Genomic DNA, 20,155 nt, shown 5'->3' with positions numbered 1-20,155 from the left:
ATATATATATATATATATATATATATTATTATGGTGTTTAAACAGGAAGTGGAATAACAATGGCATTAATACAGTATCATATATAAGATATACATCTTGGTTCGATGACATGAAGATAAGTGATTAATGTGTTTGATCTACTAAACATCAGTTTAAGGTAAAATATTCTTTGTCACAGTAAGAGATGAACAGTTCGTATAAATTTTTTTATCTGTATGTACCACTACACTACCGTCTTGTGTAATAGTCTTTGTCAACGTACCGTAAACTACTGCATATTCAGGGTATGTGTTTTTGTGCTCTTTGTCAACCTGTAAAACTAAAAATATTTACAACCTGTTGATTGTGTGACAATAATTTGGTTTATATAAAATTTGATATGAATATAGTTTACGGCTAAAATCTAGACTTGTTTTAGGGACATCCAAGGTTACGTTGCACAATCGATGTATTAAATTATTATTAATTAATGCTGGTAGATTTGTTGGTTTAATAACGGTTTAATAAATAAGATCGTTGTAATTAATGATGAATACGATTAGATTTGTTGATAGTTCCGTCGATATCTCCCACAAAGTTTATCTCCGAATCCGATGTAATTAGTGCATATTTTCTATTATACCCGAATCATGGTTTAATAAGTAAGATCAATGACATGAGTTGGTATATAATTCGTACGTTTAAAGGGTGCTGTGCTATTAATAGCCGAACCCTTTCCTGTTTATATTGAGGTTTCGCGGAAAATGGCATAAATGTGACATCAAAAAAATAAATAAAAACAGTTTAGATATATGTTACTTCAGTGGGGAATATGTGATATGTTTATTGCCTTTAAAATCAATTAATTATACATAGTCTATAAGAAACTAATCAGTTGATAATTTGTGTAGTTTTGATCAGGCTACTTTTATTTCCTTCATCCACAATATTTTATAACACTAAGCTGTATTACTTCCTTATTCACTATCTAAAACAACCAACATTGATTAACGTTTGGTGATTATGTTAACAATAATCCACATTAATACAATAAATGGCTATGTTTGTTGTCAATAGTTCTTTGTGCATAATGATTTCTTGCGTGTATGACATGTTTGGATGAATATTGCATTTGTTGTGTTATATATTTGTAAGTATATACCCTCAATATTATTTTAGGATAACTAACTATATTTGTATTCCATTGTATCTAAAATTAAACACTGGTATCTTGCGGCTAGGTTATAAAATCAAATGTGTTGAAAATTGAGAAATATGCCCCAAACTATTCAATGTTGATTAAGCGTTGACTCCGTTTAAAGTATAATTTGAAGTATGTACCCTGTCTTAATACTGACATTATATAATATGTTCATTCAAATTAAATAAAAAATCAGCCATGATAAGTTCGATGCTCCTAATGAGATATAATTTATTTTTCTATTCGCTACTCTGGACCGTTACCCCATTAGCCCCCCCCCCCCTTACACACAACCGAATATGAAAATTATGCAATCTTGAACCCTGATGTCGAACAATAATATTACCCTGGAACTTTACAGGTTGATGCCAACAAGAACGTATCCCGACCCATGTTCATTGAATATCATCTAAAACATTATGATTATAAAACAGGTGTAAAATGGATAAGTTAATATGGTGCTGTTTCCTGTTACTATTTTTCGGTGAGATATATACTGGTATTTACATTTAGTCAGCATTATTAGGGTTTCACACTGCGTAGCTTGTGTGAAACACTATTGTTTTTGTTAAGATTATTCTTATTATTATTTTTTTTCCACTCGAGCATATCTCAGAAACTACTTGTTGGATCAATTCGATGTCTTCGGTTTTACTGGGAAAGTGGGTGTGACTTAGAGATTAAAGCTATTTCGAACCTTCTGCGACAATCCGAAATGTCCGAAACGCCAAAGTTGTCGTGTTTTGAAATATTGCAGTAATATTAACAATAATCGTCGGATTTTAATATTGGAATTTTGACATAGCCTGAGACAGGGCAAATAGCTACAATAGTTTAGATCTTTGATTTTCGACAAATTTTCGGAGATATACTATTCAAAAAAAGTAGGGGATATTTGATTTTGGGGGCATAATACTAAAATATGCAAATGACTACGAAAAAAGTCACTATAGAACCTAACAGAAGAAACATTTCCAGTTACATGTGACGCCCAAACGCACCAATAGCTACCGCATGGAATGCAGGTGATGCTTGGGATCATCATGGGGGTCCAACCCAAGATTTGCACGACTCTGACTTTGAATGTTACAGTCATTGTGGCATTGAATTCCAGGGTGGAAACATGAGTTTAATTGTTTTAGTGACCAGAAAACAAATTTTGATATGCGTCGGCTTACCCAAAATGAAAGGTTACGTGCCCTTGGCATGCTACAGATCGGCACAACACAGGCGGTTGTGGCGCGGACGATGAATGTTTCTCAGTCTGTCATAAGCAGGCTATGGTCCAGATACCGTGATACACAATCTGTACAGGACAGACCACGCTCAGGTCGACCAAGGGCGACAACTCAAGCCCAGGATCGATTTATCCGTACCTTGGCCTTGAGAAATCGTGTCATCACAGCAAATCAGATCACCGCTCGTCTTCAAACAGACACTGGTGTGAGAGTGAGTGACCAGACGATTCGGAATCGACTGCATAGGGGTCACCTTCGCGCCCGACGTCCTCGCGTGATCCCTTGTTTGAGAGATCATCACATTCAGGCAAGACGTCGTTGGTGTAGGGATCGTCAACACTGGGATAATCGACGCTGGAGCAATGTGATGTTTTCAGATGAGTCAAGGTTCACTGTTGATTTTTTGGACAGACGTAGGAGGGTGTGGCGTCGTCGAAACGAGCGCTTCCAAGACGTTAACGTCATCAGACATGATCGATTTGGGGGTGGTTCTGTTATGGTGTGGGGAGGCATCACTGTTGCTGGAAGAACGGCTTTACATGTTGTTGCAGGGCGTGTTACAGGCCAGTACTACCGGGACAACATCTTGGCAGTCCATGTTGTGCCGTTCGCACGACGTCATGGCCGCCGTTTCATCTTCCAGGATGACAACGCAAGATGTCACAGGGCCAGGATCGTTACAGGTTACCTCCAACAACAGAACATCACCACATTACCTTGGCCAGCACTGAGTCCCGACCTCTCCCCCATCGAGCATGTCTGGGACATGCTTGGACAGAGGTTACGTCAACGTCAACAAGGTCCTGCCAATGTCCAAGAACTTGCTGCTGCGTTGCAACAGGAATGGGACAACCTGGACCAAAATGACCTTAGAGGTCTCATTAGGAGTATGCCACGTCGGATCAATGCTTGTTTGGCAAACAGAGGAGGATTTACCCGTTACTGACTTGGTTGTGATGCTGTGGTAACTTTGCTGTTTGACCCCGGGTATCATTTTACCCTTATAATGGTCAGTCTGTGCCTTACTTAGTCTAACGATCATTTGGAATAAATCGATGAATGTGAACTTCATTTCATTTTGTCATTTGTTTCTTCGTCAGTTTCATTAGGTGACTTTAATAACACTTAAAAATCAAATATCCCCTACTTTTTTTGAATAGTATATTAGGCGCCAAATTTTGAACATTTAAATTTTGACAAATTTTTGTTTATTAATGAATAATTTTTTATGTCATTTTACCCAGGGTTAAGGGGTCGTCTGATTTGAGCAAAAATGTGAACCTTTTTTGTCTTTATAATTTTTCTTGGCCGCTATTGGCTAATTCAGTTTATCGGTTCTAGGTTAATTATTTATTGCCCGATTTTTATAAAACAAAGTTCATATGCTCCATGGTGCAAATTCTCATTTTTTTTATTACCGGTAAATTTTATTATCGGCACCGGATGTGACGCAATTTTGCTAAAAACTCCAATTTTGTCGAGTCGGAACGTCTTTTCACTAGCAAATGTTAATTTTTTCAAATCTGATAGATCAAGATAAATGCCCCTACAAAAGGCGCAAAAAATCTCGGACTCGCTTTTTTTAATTTTGGTTTTGTATTTGCGCCATTTCGATTTAAAGGTAAAAAAAAAGGTGTAAAAATGAGCTATTTACAACACATTCAGGCTTTTCATATTTTAAAATATTTCTTCACAACTTTCATAAACTTTTAGCATTAATCCATACGAAGAGAATCTATGTCAAAATTAGTTTGTAATATGAGTATTTGCCGAGAAATGGTCAATTTTGCATGAGTCACTTTTTACGCTATTTTGCCTGTAAAAGAGCCAATTATTATTGGCTTTTCATAAAAGTGACACCATTTGATACGTAATGTCAATTGTGACTAGTTCAAACCATATTAACATTTTCAATGTCACCGGAAATGGCGCCATTTGGGCAAAAAAAAAAATGTATTTATAGCCTTCAAAACAGATATTTTATTCAAATGAGTCTGATTTGTAATGGTTTTAAAATTATGATATTTGATTCCAATCAACTAATAGAATGAACCCATACAATCATATTGATATCAAAAAATGGTTTCTAACTTGTTCAGTTGCGGAGAAATAGGCGATTTTCCGCAGCTTACTTTTCAAGGTTTTTGGTCCATAAAAGTGTCAATTATTATTCGATTTTCAAAATAATTTAACTGTGTGATACCTAATGCCATTTGCGATTTCGTACAAGTAATTTAACACTTTTATTGTCACCGGAAGTAACGTCATTTTGGCAAAAACTGTATTTTTAGCCTTCAAAACAGATATTTTATTCAAATGAGTCTGATTTGTATTGTTTTTAAAATTATGATATTTGATTCCAATCAACAAATAGACGGAACCCACACGATCATGCAGATTCCACAAAATGGTTTCTATCTTGTACGGTTGCAGAGAAATAGATGATTTTCTACAAGTCACTTTTCAAGGTTTTTGGACTATAAAAGTGGCAATTATTATTCGATTTACATAAAATTGTCACCATGTGATGCCTTATGCCATTTCTGATTTCATAAAACTAATTTAACATTTTCATTATCACCGGAAGTAATGTAATTTTGTCAGGATCACTTACATGTAACAAATGTATACAATGAATCGATATTGCTGGATTTGGTTGATTCTGCGCACACTTTATTTGATGTGTGCAATGCTTATATGGAAATCTGTTTAATGGTTTCATCGGTACCGGAAGTGACATATGTTCAAGGGTAACGGGGCACCGGTGAAACCCATCATTACTGCGTCGCAATTCTAGTTTATTATCTTTTGTTTAAAATTTATTTTAGTAAAATTTGTACAATTCATTTTGTGATTTATTTCTTTATGAATTTAATATTTGTTAGTTTATAAAATATGACAAAAGTACTTCCAGAATGAAATTGATATATGTTAGGTTTAATATACTATAATTTTTTAACAGACGAAATAAAGGCTAAAGTTAGTACAGCTTGTTATGGTTCACCAGGTGTACACTGTGTTGAACATGATCTATTCTGTACAGAACCATCAGTTATATCAATAACTAAAATAACGTTTGGATACAGACGAGGATGTTCACCTGTAAATATATGTAGTGATACAGCATGCTGTAGAAAACAGGAAGGAGATTGTTTTACACCTTACAACCAAACTCTTCTATCACAATTACAACAAACCACTAATGGGAGATCCAGCTGTACTCTTAATAGAAACCAGTTAAATGAAAAATCTTCATATTGTTTTCCTGATATGTTTATATTCCATTCTTACAGCAGGATAGAATATCAGTGTATAGAAAACAGTAAGTTTAATGTTAACAATACACATAATATGGTTTTTAAATGGTAAACCATCCTTTAAAATTAGTGATTTGTTTAGTGCATGAGACAGGGTATGTTTATTCTTGAATTTACATTTGTCGTTCTATCGGTACCATTAAATTATATCAATCGTACTATATTTATATTATTTTAGTTTGCTAAAAAAAATTCTGTCAAGTATTCATAGGAGAATTCGGTAGACTAAATTAAACCGCCATTTTTAGTGTCACATTACGTTGACAGGTTTGTAATGGCCATGAAAAAATAAAATGAAACTGGGTTTAACGTCCCGCTGTTCTTCTTCTGCTGGGCTAATGATGAATAAGCCATACCGGTACCTTTAAATTATATCAATCGTACTATATTTATATTATTTCAGTTTGCTAAAAAAAATTTTGTCAGGTATTCATAGGAGAATTCGGTAGACTAAATTAAACCGCCATTTTTAGTGTCACATTACGTTCACAGGTTTGTAATGGCCATGAAAAAATGAAATGAAACTGGGTTTAACGCCCCGCTGTTCTTCGTCTGCTGGCTTAATGAATAAACCATACAGTGTGCTATAAGGTACAGTTTGCCCGGACAGCGGAACTAAGGCCTACTCTTATTTCGAATTCCAACTGTCAAGGAGTTTGTTTTTTTGTTACGTGCATGCCAATGTGTAATTTCGTCCTATCCGAACGACTATCACATGATGAACGCAGGGATCGAACACGCGTCCTCCAGATTAGGGAGTCGATGTCCTACACACTGAACCACCGTGTCTGCCTGATAACCGTGTGATCTTGTGTTGCAGTTCCAACCGCCCAGCCAGCAACGGCAGCTACAGCACCTACCTTAACACTTCATCCAACAACTGAGAGTAAAACGATTTCAGGAGCACCTAGGCAAACAACTGAAACAACATCGCCGACAACTGTTTCTACTGAAACAATATCATTTAACCAATTGTCAACGTCAACCAAAAAAACAGGTAGACTGCCATTATTGCACCATTTGTTATAACGGTTTGGAATTTCCAACGCACAATATCACACTGAATGAATATCACGGTACACACGTTATGTAAATTCTATATAGGTCACTACTGCATGATATTCTTTATTTATGTTAATAAATTTGAAATGTTTAATGTCATTATATTTTAGGTTCTGCAGCAGACACTACAAATGAATCTGGTCAGTATATAATAATTTATAAATATTTAAATATATATTCCTGCTTTCTCGCAAAATGACAACAGTCAGAATATAATGATGTAAATACAATTAGATGTACATTTAAGTATATTTAATTGTAGAAAAATGGAAACAGTTGGTTTATACTGATGCAAAACGAATAAAATGCACACTTCCCTTAATTTATATTTCTTCTTATTTCCTGGTTTTCATTAGATAATTGCAAGAAAATTTATTTTTATTATTAAAATTTTGGTTTTCGTCATTTTTGTTTGAAATATATTTATAAAAAATGTTAATATATACGTAGGGTGTAAATTCATTATATAGCGTTCATAAATAGAGAATATAGCGTTCATAAATATAATGCATACACTGCTTGAATGAATCATTAAAATGAAAACACGGAGCTCCTTCGTTCTCATGGATAATTTCTTATTAGTGCTGTAAAATTATTTAAAATAAAAGCAAAACAGTGTCAATAACTACGCGAGGCTCTGGTCCCCTTTTCTCGTGTTGTTCTATTTCAAGTCAATTTTCGAACTGACATCGCAATCTTGTATAACAGTTTGTCATCATCGGAGAAGTTACCACTCACTATATCAGTTGAAACACCAACTGAATTTCTATATTTGGGTCATGGCTGTATTCTATGAAAACAGGGTATTCTTGTTTAGGAGATAACTCCATAGACGGAGGTCAGTTTAATTTCAAAGATAAAGACACAGGTGTAGGTGTCCTAAAATATACTTCCCCACAAAGGTATTTATCGGGTGGCATTTCCAATACAAATATGGAGAGCCCAGGGGAAGAACGATCTAAGTCACATTTTTGTCTTTTCGCATAAAAGGCAAAACAGACTTTTGGACGAGAATGCTTGACGCGAACAGAACAACGAGTGGGTTTAATTACAACTTCAAAATGATGTTTAATACGAATCATAGTTACCAGTACTACAGCTGGCTTCCACTTTTCAGCCACATTAAGGTCAAATACAGGGTACGATGGACTTGTATTTGTCCCGGGGGGGGGGGGGCATTTGAGAAGGGCCTTGGTTCGCTGTGACTCTGATCGTTTTTATCTGAGATTGATTGTTCCACAGAAAACTTATACGATTTGCTACCAGATGGTGCCATTAACTGGGGTTCGTTGAAAAAGTGACTTAGAACGTTCTTCCACGGGTCTATTCATATGTCAATTTTGATATATGGAACGTAGAGACACCCAATATTTCTAGAAAAATACTGGATTCCTCAACAATCACCCATCGAGGGCGCACAGGACAAAAATGAGAATGTGCCACTAATTGACTGTCTGACGATAAAAAACACGGAAAAAGACGTGGGAAGGGGATAATCCAGGAATTAACTTAAATTTCAATATTGATGATAAATGGCAGGGATTAAAATCAGCATCGTCTTTGAGATGCAATGAATTCTGCACATCCAGCTACGCACCTGTTGCTAGGTAGCGCGACATCCAAGTCATGTGACACAGGCTTCTTTTAATAGATATATTTGTTATAGCTTGGTGTAGCTAACACAATGTTTTGAGAGGGTTATTAATCAAAATTTTGACAGATCAATTACTTTGAACGTTGTTGGTCCAAATATATTATCAAATCAACAAGTTTGTACGCAGGTATATAGCTACAATATATTTTACTCCTTTTTGTATTTCTCTCTCTAGCTACAGATGTCGGAGGTATTGTTGGTGGTATAGTCGGTGTTATACTAGTTATTTGTATTATCGGTGCTGTCATATTCTTTATTAAAAGGTGAGTTTTATGTCGTGTGCAAGAAATGCATCAAATTATCGGTAATGCGATTTATTAAATAAAATAGAAATGAATCACGTTGGGCAAAATCAATTAAGGACTCCAAGTAGACCTTAACATGGTGGTAATTCATGGTCAAAGGTGGCAATGGTTCATAAACATAAATTAATGTTTAGCATAAACCCTCACGCTTTACATCATCGATAATTTGTAGACCCGAGGCCTTACATTGTTCATTAATAATCTGTTAGGTTTAATTTTGTTTGAAAGACAATGTGCACATCAATTAAAACAAGATTCTAGCTGTAATGGATTTTGGGGATTTATTCAATTTTGTTCAATTGAAGATGTCCAGTAAATTATAATCTCCCCGCGATTAAATCAGAATCATTTATTATCATTGTATTCTGGTTTAAATTCAGTATACTAGAGAAGATATCAAAACGTACGGACCTCATTCAAAGTTTACTATGTTAATTATCAGTATATTATGTTGATTAGTATGTATTCATTGTAGGCGAAAAGCAGATAACATAACATCAAAAAATGTTCACGTTAATCAAAATGGTTCTAATCGACGATATCAAACTGACACGTCACTCCCTCGAACAACCACAACTCCCGTTTATTACGAACTAGGGAAGAATGGCAACAACAGTAGACCAATTAGTGTTAAACCGACCTCTGGTGATAATTATGATTATATAGGGGGAGATAATCATGCGACCGGAAATGACAATTATAACCATATTGGAATTAACGGTGTGACGACAGATGATGAATATCATCATCTAAAGGGACCTAACTCTAATAAGCCAAGTGTTCCAGATAGTAATTATAATCATATTGGTCCATTTAGTGTAGCTGAGGATAATTACCAACATATTGGAGACAACAAACCTGGGATTATTACTGAAGATACCTACAATCACATCGGTGGACACGATAACACTGGTCTGAATAGTGATGCCTACCATCATATCGGTGGCAATCACGAACATCAAGTTGTAACGGGTGGTACATACAATCATATTGGAGGTGATCATAAGGAAATACTGGGTAATGATGACTACCATCATATCGGAAACGGAAATGCACAACCGATTATAATAGATGGGGAATATTCTCACATTGGTGGAGCTGACGTGTTAGAGGGAGAATATTCGTTGGCTAAAGATATTTAATATCCAACATGTTAATGTCAGATACTATTTGTGTTAGCTTAACGATTCCATTGTTCCAGAAATGTAGCCTTGTGTACACATAGAATTTTGCACTGTTCACAATATATTATAGTGTAAACCTCAAACACGTAATCTGGAATAACATATTGGAGCATAACTCTAATACCATTGACCTATATGAGTATAACTCTAATACCAGTGACATATTGGAGTATAACTCTAACACCAGTGACCTTTAAATTAAAGTTAAATTTCGGAATAATATTAGACTGTAAATGCATGTTTTCAGAAAGCGAATCCATCGTTGGCTTTAAACACCCGTGTAACTTAATAACATCCAATAATATTATGTGTAAATAAGGCAGATAGATCATAATATGTTGTAAATAGGAAAGGAAATAATACCCTATATTAGGCAGAGTTTGATTCGTCTAGTAGACGGTTAGAACAGTATTTCCTATTTCCTATCTGTGATAACAGATATATGTACATAATTCTACCGCCATTTTACTTACATATATATTGATAAATAATAAGGTGTAATCCATATGTGCTATAAGCTGCAATGTGATATTATCTTAGCAATTTGTAAATAATTCAGCACAGATTCTTTTCCAAATTATAAAGCTGTTTATACACCCTAAGCTTTTCCAAATTATAAAGCTGTTTATACACTCTAAACTCTAAATATCTTTATAATGAAGCTGTTTATGATGGAGCTGTTTATAAATTTTAAATGTTTATATTTATAAGCGAAGCTGTTTATTAACTGTAAATATTTTATATGTATGATTAAGCTGCTTATAAACTCTCAATATGTTATCTTATAATGGAGCTATTTATAAACTCTAAATATGTTGGTGTAGAAGCTTTTGTATTAAATGTAAATATCCTTACAATGAAATTGTTTATAAACCTTAAACATGTTTATAACCAAGCTGTTGTTTGACATGAATTTAGTAATAAATAAACACGCCAGCAGTAAGGCTGATATCCACCGCCGAAATCCATAAATAAATAGATGAGACATATTGATCAATTGCACATCCTTTTCAAAAGTTGGGGGGGGGGGGCTGAATGGTTAGCACGTGCGCGCTGTATCATAAAGCCTGTCATTGAGTCAACTGGCGTGGTTTCGAATCTCCGGTTGTACGTGGGTTTTCTCCGAGTCCTCCGGTTTCCTCCCACTGCTAAAGACCCCTACGCGCAAGCGAATTATTGAAATAAAATTAAACCATATGTTAGTCCCGAAATGACCTAGTTTGTGTCGAGTGGACGTTAATCCCATTTTTCTCTCTCTCTCTCTTCAAAAGTATTGAGCAATCAAACTGATTATCTATACTTAGTCTAAGCATAAAATGTTCACAATCAAACCCAGTCACTAAATGTTCACGATCAAAGTACGTGGTATTGAAACTATGTACTAAGTTGCATCACTCGCCATCGGTTAGAATCAAAGTTATCTTGTCCCAAAGCATCGACCAATGAAATTTCTTTATAGCTCTGCTTAGCTCTAGAGGGAAATCTTTATCAATGAACTCAGTCAAGATATTCATCTCATGAACATCTTAATCAAGTTTAAACATTCTACCTCGTCTTCGAAAGGCTGTGGGCAATAACAAAATAAATGGAGTTTTGAATCAAGTTTTCATTAAATTCCGTATACTACCTGGGAAGTTATACGTCATAAAAAAGTTTTAATAAATATAAAACATGATAAGGAAGATGATACGTCTACTAGTAGTTTGAGGATCCGATTGAAAGCACTACCCCAAGAAAAGTAGGACGGTCTAAATATATTTTGAATGGGATTCTTGAATAATTGATTAGCCAAAATTGGGTGTAAGAATATCTTTTAAATAGTTCCGATGGAAACACCAAATAGCTGAGCTACCTGTCTCTTGTTCTAATGTATCAAGGATGGCTAAATGAACAATAAACCCCCTTTAAATTTCATACAGGAAGTATTTATAACTTAAATGACGCATATTGTAACTTTATCCTGGTATTCGTTTATTTTAATAAAGATAAAGTCGAGTGTGGTTAAGGGGGAGTTAAAGGTCAATTCGTATTATATCTGCTATATGACTTATATTTATCACACAGATATCACACAAATTGTCCTTGGTGTTATTTCCAGAATATTACCTAATCTAAATACAATATGCTGTATTAAATAAAACAACTAACTTGAACAGATTTATTAAAGATACATTATGGGAGATAAGATAAAGAGATGGCAGTTCTCGCTATAATAGTTAAAAACTAGATAGTGTAAAGGTAATTTGCTGAAAATTTCAATCAAATTGATCCACTATGAGCCGAGAAAGAAGCGGGTGAAATTTTTGCATAGTCTCTGTCATCATTACTAAAATCATTAATATAAACAGCATAATCTCGATTATCCACTTTTTCTGATTTAATTATCAACGGTCGTTAGCGGCATATAGGAATCTAATCCAGCCAACATCGAAGGCTAGCCTTGACATCGAGAGTTTATTATGGTCTGGATAAGTTAATTAATGTCTAATTGATAATTTAGATAATATTTCAGGCCTAAAGAAATACTTGTAATAAGCAGATTTTGCTCTTGCATAATGCATGTTTAACAAACATTGGTTTGAAATGAAATGAAATGGGGTTTAACGTCCTACTGTTCTGCTCGAACTGGGCTAATGAAGACGAGCATACGCCATACAGTGTGCTATGAGGGAAATTTTGCCCGGAGAGCGCACTACGGCATACTTTTATATCGAATTCCAACTGTCAAGGGATCTTTTACGTCCACACCAATATGTACACGGAACCTCGGGTTTTCGTCCCATCTGAACGACTAGACAGCTGTTCTTGTCAGGCCCTCCGTCCTGAATCACTGACAAGGATGAAACCATGCCGGACAATCTGGATGAACTTTCTCAGCCAGCGTCTTACCCACTTAGCCACCGTGAACCCCCCACATTGGTTTGAACAGAGCTATATGGAAATGGTCAAACAAATTAGACTGCAACTATAGATTGTATTTACCGACGGAATAATGACTACATCTAAATTACTCCATTAAGGTCAATATCAAATAATATATTTCCAGAATATCCTTTGAGGCAAATGCATAATTATCTCAAATAAAACCATTCTTTGATTTGAGCTCAAAATACATAAGTCGATTTTAATCTTGTGAAAAGAATTGTTAGCCAAATACAAATCGCCTTACAAATCACAATGTTTTAGTGACATATAATGATGGTAAGTGGTAGAAATATTTTTGACAGGGAGCAATCCATTAAAAGGACTTTCTTTTTGCCACGGCTTTACAGTCCCCATTAATTCCAAATCACCTTTACATAGACTATATTCAATACACGTGTTCATCAAAAAGTACAAACCAGAATTAAATAAACGGATATTATAGTAAGAGATGAAATAATTATCTTTTTATTGATTATTTAATAAATGTAAAAATATGTAAATATTATTATTATGTTGTATTTGATATATTTGTAGTAACGTCACGACGTTGCGTCTATTGTTCTACGTGATTCTTCATAAATAAAAATGGCCTGAAGATGTCCAGTACGAACAGAAAGCGATAGCCGTCAAATTAGTATTTTGGTGCCTTTCTTTAATTTAGTTTATATATATGTATATAAATGTATATATGCATACAGAGTTATATACACAATAAACGCCCCTTTAATATACCGGTTTGTATTATCAAACAGGACGTCATTCACTAGTGTACTTTAATCATATTTATTTTTAGAACAAGTCAAATTTTATTTCAATACTTGGTATGACCCTTCAACCTATAAATATATAAACAGTTGAAAACAGTAAGACACGCTTACAAATAAAATAGTCTTTTACATCTATAAAGATTTGATATGAGCCTTCAACCTACAAATATATAAAGAGTTGAAAACAGTAAGACACGCTTACAAATAAAGCATCATTTTGCATTTATAAAGATTTGAAAACATTCGTACACTATACTGAAAGGCTCGTTTAAAGAACCATGCAATATTACCGAGCTAGTGAATAATAACACATATTAGTTAATAATATCATTGGCTCGTGATCAGATTTATTTAAGTAGACTATATTTAACAAATGTGAACATTTTATATTCCATAAAGAATACCATTTAAGTACATTTAAGTATGTGTATGGAAATACACATAGCATTTGCATTATGCTATAACACTATCATTGCCGCGACGTAATAGAGTTCCAAAATCATAAATAACTTAGACGTCACGTATTCTAACGTAAATAGTTGAGCTATAGAGGAAAATAGGGATACTGTCTGGTCATTTAAGTGTTAGTTGTCATAAAGAAATGAAATGAAATGAAATGAAATGGGGTTTAACGTCCTACTGTTCTGCTCCTTACCTGGGCTAATGAAGACGGACATACGCCATACAGTGTGCTATGAGGGAAATTTTGCCCGGGCAGCGGCACTATCGCCTACTCTTATATCGAATTCCAACTGCCAAGCGATCTTTTACGTGCATTCCGATGTATACACGGGACCTCGGTTTTTCGTCTCATCCGAATGACTAGACAGCTGACCTTGTCAGGCCCTCCGACGTGGTTCCTCCTTGTCAGTGGTGCAGAACGGAGGACCTGGCAAGGACAGCGGTCTAGTCCTTCAGATGAGAAGAAAAACCGAGGTCCCGTGTATACATTGGAATGCACGTAAACGATCCCTTGGCATTTGAAATTCGATATAAGAGTAGGCGATAGTGCCGCTGCCCAGGCAAAAATTTCCCTCATAGCACACTGTATGGCGTATGCCCGTCTTCATTAACCCAGTATAGGAGCAGAAGAGTAGGACGTTAAACCCCATTTCATTTATTTTAAATATTGCTTAAAACTGTATAATCTGCTTCAATATAATAAAATGAAATTAGGTTTAACGTCCTACTGAAATGAACATTTAAGAACGAGTGTCAGACGTCATGACTAACTTCTAACTGTCTTCCCAGATGACATGCCTTACACGGATTTGAATAGTTGAACAGTGGTTAATTATCCGCCTTTGTTTTACAAACATCACTTAACATAGCGGACATGATTTGCTAAAATGGCAGGATATGATCAAGATAATTTATACGTAAGTTAATGTAGGACATAATATTATTATATTTCAGTGTGTTATTGTTTATATGTAGTCAGTCTAGCTTTATCATATGGTGTGTTCATTTGGTGACCTGAATTTTTCATTTGGTGAGAACACACAGCTGACTGACTTCTTTCTCATTTGGTGAGGACACACAGCTGACTGACTTCTTTTCTTTCTCATTTGGTGAGGACACACAGCTGACTGACTTCTTTCTCATTTGGTGAGTTCACACAGCTAAACTGGATTTTTCATTTGGTGTGTTCACACAGCTAACCTGGATTTGTCATTAGGTGAGTTCGCACAGCTAATGTGGCTTTCTATTTTGGTGAGTTCACGCAGTTAACATGGCTTTCTCATTTGGTGAGTTCACACAACTAACTTCGCTTTTTAATTTGGGGAGTTCCCACAACTAACTTGGGTTTCTAATTTGGTGACATAACAACGGTTAACTTGGCTTTAAAATTGGATGAGTTCATACAACTAACTTGGGTTTTTAATTTTGTGAGTTCATACAGCTGACCGCTTTCGTTCTCATTTGGTGAGTTCACACAGCTAACCTGGATTTTTCATTAGGTGAGTTCGCACAGCTAGCGTGGCTTTCTGATTTGGCGCGTTCACACAGCTAACATGACTTTCTTATTTGGTGAGGTCATACAGCTAACCTGGCTTTCTAATTTGGTGAGTTCACACAACTAACTTGGTTTTCTAATTTGGTGACTTCACATAGTTAACTTGGCTTTAAAATTGGATGAGTTCATACAACTAACTTGGGTTTTTAATTTTGTGAGTTCACACAGCTGGCCGCTTTCGTTCTCATTTGGTGAGTTCACACAGCTAATATGACTTTCTTATTTGGTGAGGTCAAACAGCTAACCTGGCTTTCTAATTTGGTGAGTTCACAAAACTAACTTGGCTTTCTAATTTGGTGAGTTCTCACAGCTGACCTGGCTTTAAAATTTGGGAAGTTCACACAGCTAACTTCGCTTTCTCACCAATAGACAATTTCAATCGTGCAATTTTAGTGTTCATATAATTATGTGGTGTACGATTTTTTGAATTTGTACATGTATATAAGTAAGGATATTGATTTTGCCAGCTTTTATTCAATATTAATACTAATTATTTGTTTGCAGGCTTCCGAGTGCTCTATATTAGAATGTTTATAAATTTCCCCGAACAAGTAGCATTCGTCTTTTTGATAGTGACTATTGCTGATATTGTTGCAGGTAAGATATTCTTGGGTCATTATTTGGGTGGGTTGGGTGGGCAAATAGTCTATCACATGCACTTTAGATCATAAGATCTGCCATTGGGGCAAGTGGTTTTGTTTTGATTTTACATTATTATGTGAGAATGAGAAGGCTAACCCCAGTAACGTTGTGGATTATCTCCAGGTCCTCTCTCTCTCTCTCCCTCTCTCTCTCTCTCTCTCTCTCTCTTACACACACACACGTTATTCTGAAGGATGTACCATTCTAAATAGTTAATATTCAGTCTTAAAATATAATTTTAGATTTCCAGTATTTGAAAGTTACATAAGATATAAAGTTCTTAAACTGAAAATATTTAATGATAATATTCAGTCTTATATTTTGATTTTAGACAGCATTTCCAGTGTGGCGTGTTACGGTAGCAGTGGATTATCATGTACCCAGCACCAACTGAGATGTTCAAAAAGAGAAACTATTTCAATAATAAATATAACGCATGGATTCCGACAAGGATGTGGTGTGCATGGAGTTTCTAGTTGTGCTGATATCGCATGCTGTAGAGAAGAAGCTGGTGATTGTTACCAACCCATGACAAAGACATTTTTACAAGATCAGTGTTTAAATAAATCTACCTGCCAAACGCAGCTAGTACAGGTATCTGCCACAGTATGTGAAGGACAACATTTCAGCACCTACAGTAAAATTATTTATTTATGTATACCTGGTGAGATAATTTACTTATTCGTTATTTATATACCTTTCTATGTTCACGCCAATAGTCGAGTTTGTTAAAGTTGTCCTAATACAACGCATTCCATCTTCAGTTAACATCTAAAACAAATCAGGTCTATTTGATTTAAATTGGGTTTTTTGGGGGGAGGGGCATTTTAATTATAATATTACCACCTTGTTTCATTATTTCAGCAAACAAACCAGCATCTGGCTTAACTACAGTATTCTCATTCCCAAAAACCAGCGCCACTACTTCTACTTCATCACCAAAGATATTACCAACAACTGATACGACATCAATAATAGATACAACCAAGACCATGATAGCACCAACTCCTGATACCATACCAAAAACTGATACACCTGGTAATTACTAGTTGGTGGTATATATATATATATAAGGATATTTTTTATATTATAATAATTATCATGTTTTATACTACTCACACAATGCTAGGTATTGTTTGGGCCAAATAAATATCACCAGATTTGAGTACTTATGTGATAAGCAGGGGTTTAGTTAACGATGGTTTCCCAACATCACTATTCGTGCTGCGATTAAAATCGTGATTTTTAACCGTAAAGTAATCGTGGTGATCCTATCAGGTATTACCATATATTGGGGTCAGTCGTACAGTCGTGGTTATCGTATCGAAGCGTATCCGAACGTATCTGCACGTATATGATCGTGGACTCAAGAGGTACAATCCTATCGTAAAGCATCGCACGACAGTGGGAACCTAGAAAAGGGTGTTGGGGGCATTGAAGTGTCAGTATTTAATTACATTGTTATGTGATCCTGGCATTGCCATACCAGAACATAAATGCACACTAAAGGGAAAGACAATACCGGATAGCTGTGTCTCTTCCTTGGCAGGTAAGGTTGTATATTATTATGCATTCCATGGCGTGTCATCTCCCCGCCCCTCACAAGAATCGCGTCCATACCAATTGTGTATATTATGCGACTTGTGGTTGTTTACCTTCATTAAATCATCTGCAAAATAAAATAGAAGTCATCAAATTATGTTTGTATATTTATTACAGATATTGGAAGTATTGTCGGTGGTCTTATTGGTGCTCTGTTCGTTCTTGCTCTAATAGTTTTGATTGGCATATTTCTGTTCAAAAGGTAAATTTCAAAGTTGTTGGTAGATAAATTTCAAAGTTATTGGTAGACTCCAGGACTATTTCCAATTGCTTGATGATAGTATTAATTCAACAATATTTCGACAATTGTTGACTTCAATAGATTACACTGGGTTCCAGTAAATTATGTTAAAATATGTTCAGGGGACCGCATTTCAACATATTTAAAACACTTAAAATATAATTATACCAAGTACGTTTTCGCAATTCCGTCTAAACTGATAGCCGGATCACCATACAGAGGGTGTATATTACTGGAAGCGAATATATCTTTGTATTTCAAATTCGACAAATAGTTTGAGAGGTTTCAATTACGTCTGATTAATTCGTAATTATATCACAACCACGTCAACTTTAGACCTTAGTCATTTCTTCAAATTCTGGGATACGTCCACGATACCCCGCATCCTAATTTCTATACAGGCGTGGGATAGGAGAACAAAAATACTTAACAGTCAGTTTAGGTTGGAAATCGTAATTTACTCCGAAACGAGCCGGTTGGTAACTTGGTCGATTGCCCGTCAGTCCGCCTACCGACCGAGGGCCGGGCTTCGCACTCCAAAGGGGGGGGCAGCCCCTTTCTGAAAATCCTGGATCAGTCCCTGCTATATTTTTGTTTTAAGAAAACAACGAAAATGTGTAAATACACAAAGTTGCGTCTATTACAATCATGCCAGTTTTAAACCTTAATTATTTCTTTAAATTCTAATATACGTTTACGATAACTCTGGACTTAATTTCTTTCTTTATCGTTGTTTTCAGGAAACAACGAAAATGTCGTAATGCACAAACTTGTGTCTATAACAACCAAAATGAATCGCTGGATGTTAATCTGCGTGAGAATACAAATACCGATTATGATTATATAACCACAGAAGACGTTGGAAAACAGGGTCCACAAGTTTACAATGATAACTATGTTGAACCAAACATCACTGTGACATCAGACGACCATTACCAACAAGCTACCAAACATAGTGACAACTATAATCATATTGGATCAAACACTAGTGTACCGTATGATGGCAATTACCAGCATTTAAGGGGAGATAACTCTGATAACATAAAAACTACAAATGATACTTATAATCACATTCGTTCATTTAATCATCACAATCCAGGCGATGATACCTATAACCATCTTGGAAGTGAACCAAAAACTATTATAACCGACTCTGAATACAACCATATTGGATCAATAAATCACGAACTTAAAGATAGTGACTATCAACACCTTGGAGTTGTGCGCAGACCATCAGTGGTAACGGACAGTGAGTATAGTCATATCGCAACTGTACATAAACAAGTGCCCGATGTTGATGAAGACTTCAAGTAGGACACAATATATATAGCCAACGAAAATGATATCTACTCTTGACGATATATTTATTGAATTATAGTATTGAAGTGGTCGTATACTAGATTATCATTCTCTTTCAGAGACTTCTTTAAATGAATATTAAGCTTTAAATGAAATCAATAATTTAATACTATTTTCAAATACCTAAGACGTAAAAGCCAAATTTGGTATTGGAAATATTGATAATCAACAAAACAAATATAAAATTTGTTAATATAAACGTGTATTTTCGTTTTTTGTCATTAAATAGATGGCAAAGATAACCGTCGTCCAAAGAGAGGGAGAGAGAAATGGGGTTTAAAGTCCAATCGACACAAACCAGATCATTTCGGGACTAACATGGTTTAATTTTATTTCAATAATTCCCTTCCGGGTAGGGGGTCTGTAGCAGTGGGAGGAAACCGGAGGACCCGGAGAAAATCCACAAGGTTGGTAGGCAATCCTACTGCTTGTCACGTACATTCGGGGAATCGAAACCACGCCAGTTGACTTAATGGCAGGATTTATGATACAACGCGCACGCGCTAACCATTTGGCCATCCACCCCCCCCCCCCGCCGTCATTCAAACAACTTATGCATATATTATGTGTAGGATAAAGCACGACACTGAGGTTATGCTGGGGAACGAAAGACTTTAAAAAAATAACCCGAGAAAAGGAAAACCCGAAGCCGGGATGCCGCG

At 35.5% G+C, this 20,155-nt stretch overlaps 2 protein-coding genes across 4 annotated transcripts; both read left to right on the top strand.

The window, feature by feature from the left end:
* The first annotated feature begins 5,417 nt into the window (after positions 1–5,417).
* On the top strand, positions 5,418–10,869 carry LOC126810264 (uncharacterized). The gene is made up of 5 exons (XM_050535290.2): positions 5,418–5,740; positions 6,556–6,732; positions 6,908–6,937; positions 8,627–8,714; positions 9,232–10,869. Exons 1-5 carry the CDS (start codon positions 5,689–5,691, stop codon positions 9,896–9,898), a joined length of 1,014 nt encoding a protein of 337 aa, XP_050391247.1. The 5' UTR covers positions 5,418–5,688; the 3' UTR covers positions 9,899–10,869.
* A 4,073-nt stretch (positions 10,870–14,942) lies between these two features.
* LOC126810255 (uncharacterized) lies at positions 14,943–19,696 on the top strand. 3 transcript variants are annotated; one of them, XM_050535269.2, is made up of 6 exons: positions 14,943–15,011; positions 16,154–16,246; positions 16,623–16,955; positions 17,156–17,329; positions 18,011–18,095; positions 18,875–19,696. In XM_050535269.2, the coding sequence occupies exons 2-6, from the start codon at positions 16,177–16,179 to the stop codon at positions 19,446–19,448; spliced, it is 1,236 nt and encodes a 411-aa protein (XP_050391226.1). In that variant the 5' UTR covers positions 14,943–15,011; positions 16,154–16,176; the 3' UTR covers positions 19,449–19,696. The 3 variants fall into 3 exon arrangements, with proteins under 3 accessions (XP_050391226.1, XP_050391227.1, XP_050391225.1); XM_050535270.2 differs by lacking the exon at positions 14,943–15,011 and adding an exon at positions 15,069–15,240; XM_050535268.2 differs by lacking the exon at positions 14,943–15,011 and adding an exon at positions 15,069–15,310.
* Positions 19,697–20,155: the final 459 nt, after the last annotated feature.

Source organism: Patella vulgata, chromosome 2 (assembly GCF_932274485.2).
Source record: "Patella vulgata chromosome 2, xgPatVulg1.2, whole genome shotgun sequence".
In the NCBI taxonomy this organism is placed as follows: domain Eukaryota; kingdom Metazoa; phylum Mollusca; class Gastropoda; family Patellidae; genus Patella; species Patella vulgata.
The sequence above is the reverse complement of the archived record's forward strand: the minus strand, read 5'-3'. Positions and strand labels throughout refer to the sequence as shown.